An 11,181-nucleotide genomic window follows, 5' to 3' on the forward strand; every position below is an offset into this window, starting at 1 on the left:
TGTAAGTGGTTGATTTTGTAGATTTCTTCCCACATGCGTTATTGAATTTTCAATTTTCTTGATCAACTTAGAGAGTAATTCTGTACAGTGTTTTGTTTCAGGCGTGTCATGAACTGATAACCACACACTTCTGAGCATGTGTGTGTACATATATACACATGCATGCATGTTTTAAGTCATGTATTCTCTGCATGTGTGCACACTTACATACTGATTACTAATAAACTTAGGCGAGCAGCACCTTGAACATAATAGGTTTCAGCAGGTAAAACAAAGTTAAGACCATTTAGTTAATAATGATAGCTATAATAATGGTATAATAATAACAGATGATTCATAAGGATAATGTGCGGATTATAGTAACAATCATTGTTACCCCCTTCAAGGTTTGAAAACAGGAAGAACTCAGCTTTTATAAACTGATGATATTTGAAGTAATCATGTTGTAATACTTGGGCGGCATGCTTATTGTTTCAACATTTGTTACTTGAACTAAACCCGAAATACTAGAACTAGACAACGCAAGCTTTTGTTTCGACTTGTGTCCAAACATGTCCCAGTTATCGTATAATAAACTTTATTCCAACTACTCACCTTTGTGTCAGGTGTTGGGCATCCATGCATGTCTGCAGTTTCTAATAGCAATGCTGTCTTTTCTTTATGTCTACAAAACCTTCCCTGCAAATGACAATCTTCCTGAATGGTTGATAAATGGTCAATGATCGAAGAAGAAGAAGAAGTAGAAGGGGCAGCGGTTGTCGTGATCAGTCTTTTAACCAGTGGTGAAACCGTGTCAGGTTTTTCTTCTTACTGCAATTCCTACATGATCTTTTTTTGTTTTAGTTTTAAAGTTAGATGCGTAAAATGTGTGATTTATTTTTCTCCAGACAAACATACCTGATATAACGGAGTTGCAGATTTAGGTCACCACGCTTGGTATTTGGAGGTGTCAGTGTTTTTAACCCTAAAATTTAAGTTGCAAAGTGTTTTTATTTTACTTGAAGATATGTATATATATGTGTGTGTCTGTGTGTGTGTGTGTGTGTGTTTGCTGTTAATGTGTTATCTTTGTTAGTTTTATTTTACTTTGAAGATATATCTTTTTGCTTTTAGCTGGATGAAAAATCATCCAGTTTTTATTTTTATTTTTTATAACACATATTGAAGGAAATATTAACTTTTTTGTGAATTAAGGGGGGGGAGAATTCTCTGTATGTTCATAGAAAATTATATTTGAATTATATTCATCTATATGCAAAATGTATATTTTTTAAAGTTATAATATTGAATTTTATATTTTGATGTTTACAGTTTTCAGAGAAACATTCACCTTTTTTTCCTCCCCATTCCCTGCTTGAACGTCTATGTCAAGTCAAGAATCTGCCTTGTGTGCTTTCAGGTCAGCTATGGCTCTACCACCATGACTGCGAGGTGGCGGAGAGGGGTGGGTGCGCAAGGGTAGCGGTGGCAGGTTGCGGGCCTGGGGGGGCGGGCTTGACGTTGGCAGGGGGCGCCGTGGGGCTCAGGAGGATGGCGGAAGCGCTGCAGCAGCAGCAGCAGGACGCCGCCGCCATGCAGAACCGCATCCCCAACAACTTCCGTGACCCCACCGACGCTCCCCTCCGGAAACTGTCTGTGGACCTCATCAAGACCTACAAGCATATCAACGAGGTGAGCGAGCGCCTTGTCTGTTGTCACAGGTCACCGTGGTGACAGGCTTTGTGGTCTGTTGTCATACACACACACACACACACACGCACACGGTACACGCAAACGTGAGGTTATCTGCATGCACTTTGATCAGTTGTGTGTTTGTGTTGTATTGTATTTGTAAGTTGTGATATTGTGTTTTGTCATTACTTTTTGGTCATAACAGGTTTCAAGTGTGTCTTAGAAAAGTTTGAATGGGGTTAACTCAAGCATTGGGGGCAACTGAAGCACTGGTCTGGGGATAACTGAGGTGTTCAGGGTAACTAAAGCACTGGTCTGGGGTTAACTGAGGCGTTCAGGGTAACTGAAGCACTGGTCTGGGGTTAACTGAGGCGTTCAGGGTAACCGAAGCACTGGTCTGGGGATAACTGAGGCGTTCAGGGTAACTGAAGCACTGGTCTGGGGATAACTGAGGCGTTCAGGGTAACTGAAGCACTGGTCTGGGGTTAACTGAGGCGTTCAGGGTAACTGAAGCACTGGTCTGGGGATAACTGAGGTGTTCAGGGTAACTGAAGCACTGGTCTGGGGATAACTGAGGTGTTCAGGGTAACTGAAGCACTGGTCTGGGGATAACTGTGGTGTTCAGGGTAACTGAAGCACTGGTCTGGGGATAACTGAGGTGTTCAGGGTAACTGAAGCACTGGTCTGGGGATAACTGAGGTGTTCAGGGTAACTGAAGCACTGGTCTGGGGATAACTGAGGTGTTCAGGGTAACTGAAGCACTGGTCTGGGGATAACTGAGGTGTTCAGGGTAACTGAAGCACTGGGTATTTCTGAAGCATTCATTACAGAGTGAGAGTCTTACCTTATAGTTAGTTATGTGATATGTTTTTATGCTGAGGTCAAACTCAGGCACAGCCTTTTTGCTCAGGCTATGGCCAGCTCAAAGAGTTCTGTCAGTGTGAAGTGAAATGGGAACACTGTGACAATATATAGTATTTTTAATGATTCAACCAAGCCTCATCCGCTTTGTGGATTTATTTCGACAGTGTTGCTCAGATTTCCTGACCAAAATCACGGTGTATGTAACTCTGGCCATATAATGATGCTGGGACATATCAGGAATGAAGCTGTAGAGTACTTCCCTGACACAGTCACAAACCAAATGGACAGATCTCCAGATCAGCATTCTTACTATCCTTGCCACCCAGCATAGAAAATCAAAATGGATATTCCAGGTTCTGAGGACTTTTATCAAAGTTTATAGCCTGTTCGCATTGTTGCGTTAAGTTTGCCTTATCGTGCCATAACATAAAATATGGATTCAGAATGTGTAATAACATTGACACTGCGACTTATTATTAAACCCCCCCCCCCCCCCCCCCCCCACCCCCCCCCACCCCCCAAAAAACAACAACCTCAGTTGCCTAAGTGATATATAGTGCAAGAACATATAAAATGAAATGCAAAAACACGGATACACGGATGCCATCTGACCAGCCCTGACTGACGTGTGTTTGACCAACCCAGGTGTACTACGCCAAAAAGAAGCGGCGGGCACAAGGGACAACGCAGGGGGACGAAAGTGGAAACAAAAAGAACAAAGTCAACGTCCACGTCTTCAACGATGGCTACGATGACTCGAACCACGACTACATCATCAACCCGGGCGAAAAGTGGCTAGACCGCTACGAAATTGACTCGCTCATTGGCAAAGGGTCCTTTGGCCAGGTGAGTGATCAGTCAGTTTTGGATGGGGTGTGTGTGTGTGTTTACTGTATTTGAGAGTGATAAGAAGGTGCTTTTTTTTTTTTTTTTTTCTTTCTTTTTTCTATTTTCCTAAACAAGGTCTGTGAGTCTTTAAGTACTTATTAAAATTGACTATTTATTGCTTTTTGAGGCTCGTGAAATTTTTTAATGCACAGTCATTAACTCTTTTTTTCCCCCTTTTTTTTTTCTTGTAAATTTTGTCTCTATGTGCATGAACTGATGTTTTTAGATTAAAAAAAAAAAATATATATATATATATATATTGACTGATAGAAATAAATGAATGATTTGGCTTAACCTTTCAGTTGATGATGAGTGGTTCACTTATTTGGAAATGTACTGGTCTGTACTCGAGTCATGGAGAAGGCATTGTCTGAATGAATTGTGGTTACATGGAGTGAGTTGAGTGTGTGTATTCAGGCAGCCTGTGTTGTAAGTATGAGTGTGACCTTGTTGTTGCAATATATATATATATATATAAGTGTGTGGGTGCAAAAGCAGGACTGTGTGTTAGGACTGGGGAACACGTTGCCCTTGTTTCTGCAGATAAGGTCGGTGTAAGGTCTTTTCGAGAAGCTGGCTTCTTACCGCGCCGGAGAACATGGTGTCATGGTGATACCGGAGACAATAAGGTGTCATGGTGATACTGAAGACAATAAAAGATTGTCAAACCCCCCCCCCAAAAAAAAAACAGTGCGAAGATTGTCACAAAAACAATACATAATGTCTAAAATAGTTAATCAGACCTGCATCGCATTGAAACAAATTGTTCTGTGGGGAACATGTGTGGACTGACATTTCATTGCAATGGTCTTTTATGAAAAACATAGTAATAATGATAGTAATGGCAATAATTGCAGCAGCAAGAATACTAATGTTCCAGTATTGTCTGATTAAAAACTGCCAGACACTAATTTACACACACACACACACACACACACACACACACACACACACACACACACACACACACTTACACACACTTACACACTCACACACACACACACACAAACACGCACGCACGCACAAACACACATGTACGCAGCACAGGGCATGGTACAGCATGTGTATGTGTGTGTGTGTGTGTGTCAGGTGGTGAAGGCGTACGACCACGGGGACCAGGAACAGGTGGCCATCAAGATCATCAAGAACAAGAAGCCCTTCCTCAACCAGGCTCAGATAGAGGTCAAGCTTCTGGAGCTCATGAACCGACACGATGCAGAAAACAAGTATTATATAGGTGAGTGTGTCCACCTCCAGAAAACGTGTATTATCTGGGTGAGTGTGTGTCCACCTCCAGAAAACGTGTATTGTAGGGGTGAGTGTGTGTCCACCTCCAGAAAATGTGTATTATATGGGTGAGTGTGTCCACCTCACGATGCAGAAAACTTGTAAAAAGTTGTATTATATGGGTGAGTGTGTCCTCCTTCAGAAAACATGTATTATATGGGTGAGTGTCCACCTCAGAAAACATGTAAGGGTGAGTGTGTGCACCTCACCATGTAGAAAACATGTATTATATGGGTGAGTGTGTCCACCTCAGAAAACATGTATTATATGGGTGAGTGTGTCCACCTCAGAAAACATGTATTATATGGGTGAGTGTGTCCACCTTATGAAGTAGAAAACATGTATTATATGGGTGAGTGTGTCCTCCTTCAGAAAACATGTATTATATGGGTGAGTGTCCACCTCAGAAAACATGTAAGGGTGAGTGTGTGCACCTCACCATGTAGAAAACATGTATTATATGGGTGAGTGTGTCCACCTCAGAAAACATGTATTATATGGGTGAGTGTGTCCACCTCAGAAAACATGTATTATATGGGTGAGTGTGTCCACCTCAGAAAACATGTATTATATGGGTGAGTGTGTCCACCTCAGAAAACATGTATTGTATGGGTGAGTGTGTCCACCTCCAGGAAACATGTATGGGTGAGTGTGTCCACCTTCATGATGTAGGAAACATGCATTAACCATTATCTATAGAGTCTGTCCACCCAGTACTAAAAGGCTCACACAGTGATGGTGACCTGCTGGTACCTAAGGATAATCTGATATAAAATGAACTGATTAACTCTTTGTTTTGTTAGATTTTTAGTTTGTGGTTCTTTTGGTGATTTCTGTTTGTTTTGGTTCTGCTTTGTTGTTGTTGTTGCGATTATTATTTGGATTTTTGTTGTTGTTTTCATTTATGGGGATTGTTATTTAGATATTTTTGCCAGTGAAAATGGATTGTCCATTCCTTTTATTATTATTATTGTTATTATTATTTAATTTCTTTAGCAGGAGGACGTGCGCGTGTTGAGTTTCAGTTTCAGTTTCAGTAGCTCAAGGAGGCGTCACTGCGTTCGGAAAAAAAACCATATACGCTACACCACATCTGCCAAGCAGATGCCTGACCAGCAGCGTAACCCAACGCGCTTAGTCAGGCCTTGAGAGAAAAAAAGAAAAAAAAGAAAAGGGGAATAAATAATAGATAAGCTTACATAAATAATAAATAATAATTATAATATAGAAAAAGGTAGTAGTAGTAATAATAATAATAATACTAATAAAATGATAATAATAAAAAATAAATAAATAAATGAATAAGACAACAGTGGTGATAAATAAGCAAATAAATGTAAAACATGAGTGTTGAGTGGTGAGAAAGGAGGAAGGGGTTCCTGTCTCTGTCTGTTGTGCTCAGCACGACCCAGAAGTGTGGTGTGTGTGTGTGCGTGTGTGCATGTGTGTGTGTGTGTGTGAATGTGTGTGTGTGCGCGTGCATGTGTGTCTGTGTGTGAGTGTGTGTGTGTGTGAGTGTGTGTGTGTGTGTGAATGTGTGTGTGCACGTTTAATGACGGAGCCTGAGTTGGATGTGTTGCAGAGCTTGACATGACATGACATGACAGTTGATTCAGTCCTTGCTTAAAATAATGTTTTGTTCGTTCAGGTGCTGATCGAGAGATATTCAGTTCTGCCATTCAAAGAGTACAGCTGTAGTGTTTGTGAATGATCAAGACTGGACTGTGACGTGCATGAAACTATCATTGTGTGTGTGTGTGTTGTGTTTGTTTTTTTTTTAATTAAAAAAAAAAAAAAAAATTTGTATTTTGTTATTTTTAGACAGGAGGTATTGCAGAACAGAGCAGCTTGTGCGTACTTGAATGCCAACTACACCTTGCTTAAGTTGTTGGTATTTGAAGCTGCTCGTGGAGACAAACGCTGCAGATGATAATTATGTGATCATGTTGATTTGCAACGTTGAGTGTAAGTTGTTTATTTTCAGAATGCTGTGTGTACACGAATGTGTGTGTGTGAATGCTGTTTTGTAATCATGCAGTGATGTTCCAAGGAAGTGCTGCTAAAGCAGGAGCACTTTTAACTGATGGATTAGGTCCCACATGTTGATTCGCACGTGTACTGCAAGCCAGCGTATGCAGTCAGGCATGCACATGAGCACAGACATGTGCACACACAATGGGGTGCACGGTATAAGATTCTCAAATGCTGAGTGATCGACAGCTATGACTGTGTGCATGCGCGCGCATTTATGTGTGTGTGACGGGCGCAATAGCCGAGTGGTTAAAGCGTTGGACTGTCAATCTGAGGGTCCCGGGTTCAAATCACGGCGACGGCGCCTGGTGGGTAAAAGGGTGGAGTTTTTTACGATCTCCCAGGTCAACATTTGTGCAGACCTGCTAGTGCCTGAACCCCCTTCGTGTGTATATGCAAGCAGAAGATCAAATACGCACGTTAAAGACCCCGTAATCCATGTCAGCGTTCGGTGGGTTATGGAAACAAGAACATACCCAGCATGCACACCCCCGAAAACGGAGTATGGCTGCCTACATGGCGGGGTAAAAACGGTCATACACGTAAAAGCCCACTCGTGTGTATATGAGTGAACACAGAAGAAGAAGAATGTGTATGTGTGTGTGTGTGTGTGTGTTGTGTGTGCGCACACTAAGCAAAAGTTACTTCCCCCATCTAATGCCTTCCTGTTTTTTTTGTTTTTTTTTTGTTGCAGTGAGGTTAAAGCGGCACTTCATGTTCCGGAACCATCTATGTTTGGTGTTTGAACTGCTTTCCTACAACTTGTATGATTTGTTACGGAACACGAACTTTCGAGGGGTGTCCCTCAATTTGACTCGAAAATTTGCTCAGCAGTTGTGCACGGCGTTGCTGTTTTTAGCGACGCCCGAGATGAACATTATTCACTGTGACCTCAAACCGGAAAACATTCTGTTGTGTAACCCCAAGCGGAGTGCAATCAAAATTGTGGATTTTGGTAGTTCCTGTCAGCTGGGCCAGAGGGTGAGTGGCTGCTTTTCTCTCTGTGCGTGTGCGTCTGTGTGCGTGTGCGTCTGTGTGTGTGTGTGTGTGTGTGTCTGTGTGTGTGTCTGTGTGTGCATGTGTGTGTGTGTGTGTGTGTGCATGTGTATGTGAGTATGTTTTGTAAGAGGTGGGTAGGAGAGAGAGAGACTGACTGACTGAATTTTCTGTGTAAACCTTGAGTGTGTGTGTGTGGAGAGAGAGAGAGACAGAGAGAGAGAGAGAGAGAGAGAGAAGAAAACTAGTATTTACATTAGACTGAATTGTCTGTGTAAACTCAGTGTGTGTATATATATGTGTGTTTCAGTATATTTATATGTCTGTCTGTCTCTTTCGCTCTCTCTCTCTCTCTCTCCTCCTTTCTCTCCCCCTCCCATCCCTCCCACTGTATATGGAGAGAGTGGGGTGTTTTTTTAAAAAATATTTTTATTTTTTATCTTTCTTCTCAAGATTGAAAGTTTGTTCAGATTGCACGTTAACAGTGTACTGATAATGTGTGCATGTTGTGTGTCGATTGAATTGCTCGTGTCCACATGTGTATGGTTTTCAGAGTGTGTTTGTGTGTGTTTAAAGAGAAAGAGAGAGAGAGAGAGAGAGTAGTGGGAGTTCAGGTGGGCAGGTTTGATGGAAGAAATGACGGGTGCAATAGCCGAGTGGTTAAAGCGTTGGACTGTCAATCTGAGGGTCCCGGGTTCGAATCACGGTGACGGTGCCTGGTGGGTAAAGGGTGGAGATTTTTCCAATCTCCCAGGTCAACATATGTGCAGACCTGCTAGTGCCTGAACCCCCTTCGTGTGTATATTCAAGCAGAAGATCAAATACGCACGTTAAAGATCCTGTAATCCATGTCAGCGTTCGGTGGGTTGTGGAAACAAGAACATACCCAGCATGCACACCCCCGAAAACGGAGTATGGCTGCCTACATGGCGGGGTAAAAACGGTCATACACGTAAAAGCCCACTCGTGTGCATACGAGTGAACGCAGAACGAACAAACGATGGAAGAAAGGAATGATGGTGGAACAGTGTACTGTACTGAATTGTTGGTTCTTAATGTTTCTTAGATTACAGATGTTTATGTTACCGTGTGTGTGTGTGTGTAAGTATTGTATCTGTGCACATTGCATATAAAGTACGTAAATAATGTGTTCTTCCTTTTACTAGTGGGAACAGGGGTTTAAAAGGCCTACTTCAGAGGTGGGAGACTTCTTGATAATTAATACTAGCGCAAATGGAGAGGGCGTAAATAAAATTATGTTTTGTACACATGTTCAAGAATTGTTCAAAGAAAACGGAGTTTGTAAATGTGTTTTGTGTGTTCATAAAACAGATATTGCGGAATAGAAAAGCTTGAATCCAGTGAGATGTTCATTATGGTTTTTTTTCATTTGCTTGCTTCATATATATATATGTATATTTTCAGTCAATTTAATCTTTCTGCAAACTGGTTGATATGAATTATACTACCCCCCCAAAAGTATTGTGTGTTTTTATAGGTGTTAGTGATTATCTTTCAGATATACCAGTACATCCAGAGTCGGTTTTACCGTTCGCCAGAGGTGTTACTGGGCATACCCTATGACCTGGCCATCGACATGTGGAGTTTGGGCTGTATCTTAGTGGAGATGCACACAGGGGAACCCCTGTTTGCAGGATCCAATGAGGTGTGTGTACGTGTTTGTGTGTGTGTGTGTGTGTGTGACACAGAGATCTTTGTGCAGAGTTCTTTGTTTTTTGAGTGTCAAAGGTGTGTGACAGAGATTTTTTGTGCAGAGTTTTTTGTTTTTTGAGTGTCAAAGGTGTGTGTGTGTGTGTGTGACACAGTGATTTTTCCGTAAAAATTGTTGTTGTGAATGTCAAATGTTTGTTTGTGTGCGTGTGTGTATTCATGGCATATTTTTCTGTCTGTTGTTTTGTGAGTGTGAAAGACGTGTGTGTGTTGTGTTGCCAGTTAACATCTTGACGATAGGTAGCGCATGATCACCTTCCCTCAGTGATTCCCACCAATAAGCAGTTTGAAACGAAATGCTGACAGATTATTTAGTAGCGGAGGATTATAGTTATATGGTTGAAGAAAAAAAAACAACCACCCAAAACAACAACAAAAATAGGTTGAAGTTCACATGCAGAGAGAAAGAGAGAGAGAGAGAGAGAGAGCACATGATGCATTGACAGTGATTTTTTGTCAGAACAAGGGAGACAACCGTTAAAAGTGACCCGGTCCCTTGCAAAGTTCCCAGTAAGTGTCATCAGTTTGGTTTGAAATGGCTTAAAAGTTTAAAAGATGGAGCTTACAGTTGGTAGAGAAATATTTGAATACACTCTGCAGTAAATGACTTGTTTCTCTGACTTTTTTAAAATTTTATTTTATTTTATTCTTTTTTTTTTTAAAGTTGGGGGGTGGGGGGGGCACAGAGTCCAGAAAGAAAATTCTTTTTTTTCTTTTCCAGGTAGATAGCTAGTTGAAGTACGCTTTTTGTAAAGCAGGCACTTACAGTCAGTGTAAAGCGAGCACAGTCAGTGTAACTAACGCAGGCATTTACACTCAGTGTAAAGCAAGCAGTCAGTGTAAAGCAGGCACTTGCGGTCAGTGTAAAGCAGGCGCTTACAGTCAGTGTAAAGTAGGTAAGGCACAGTCCGCGCATAAACCCTGCGCCAGCAGTCAGTGTGAAGGAGGCAAGGTGTGGCTGCAGTGTGTGTGTGCTGTGTTCAGTTGGATCAGATGATGATGTGGTGACTGCAGTGTGTGTGTGCTGTGTTCAGTTGGATCAGATGATGATGTGGTGACTGCAGTGTGTGTGTGTGCTGTGTTCAGTTGGATCAGATGATGATGTGGTGACTGCAGTGTGTGTGTGCTGTGTTCAGTTGGATCAGATGATGATGTGGTGACTGCAGTGTGTGTGTGCTGTGTTCAGTTGGATCAGATGATGATGTGGTGACTGCAGTGTGTGTGCTGTGTTCAGTTGGATCAGATGATGATGTGGTGACTGCAGTGTGTGTGTGTGCTGTGTTCAGTTGGATCAGATGATGATGTGGTGACTGCAGTGTGTGTGTGTGTTCAGTTCGATCAGATGATGATGTGGTGACTGCAGTGTGTGTGCTGTGTTCAGTTGGATCAGATGATGATGTGGTGACTGCAGTGTGTGTGTGCTGTGTTCAGTTTGATCAGATGATGATGTGGTGACTGCAGTGTGTGTGTGTGCTGTGTTCAGTTGGATCAGATGATGATGTGGTGACTGCAGTGTGTGTGTGTGCTGTGTTCAGTTTGATCAGATGATGATGTGGTGACTGCAGTGTGTGTGCTGTGTTCAGTTGGATCAGATGATGATGTGGTGACTGCAGTGTGTGTGTGTGCTGTGTTCAGTTGGATCAGATGATGATGTGGTGACTGCAGTGTGTGTGTGTGCTGTGTTCAGTTGGATCAGATGATGATGTGGTGACT

The 11,181-nt window shown here is 42.1% G+C and overlaps 1 protein-coding gene across 1 annotated transcript in view; it reads left to right on the forward strand.

Annotated features, from left to right (window-relative positions):
* Positions 1 to 1,527: 1,527 nt before the first annotated feature.
* LOC143277402 (dual specificity tyrosine-phosphorylation-regulated kinase 1B-like) overlaps positions 1,528 to 11,181 on the forward strand; it is a 24,798-nt gene continuing 15,144 nt past the window's right edge. Inside the window, exons 1-5 of the mRNA XM_076582195.1 lie at positions 1,528 to 1,671; positions 3,181 to 3,381; positions 4,513 to 4,660; positions 7,436 to 7,722; positions 9,257 to 9,403. Of these exons, the coding sequence (XP_076438310.1) occupies positions 1,531 to 1,671; positions 3,181 to 3,381; positions 4,513 to 4,660; positions 7,436 to 7,722; positions 9,257 to 9,403 (924 nt within the window). The 5' untranslated portion in view covers positions 1,528 to 1,530. The remainder of the gene's footprint in view (positions 1,672 to 3,180; positions 3,382 to 4,512; positions 4,661 to 7,435; positions 7,723 to 9,256; positions 9,404 to 11,181) is intronic.

The sequence above is a fragment of the Babylonia areolata genome, chromosome 34 (assembly GCF_041734735.1).
Source record: "Babylonia areolata isolate BAREFJ2019XMU chromosome 34, ASM4173473v1, whole genome shotgun sequence".
Lineage (NCBI taxonomy): Eukaryota > Metazoa > Mollusca > Gastropoda > Neogastropoda > Buccinidae > Babylonia > Babylonia areolata.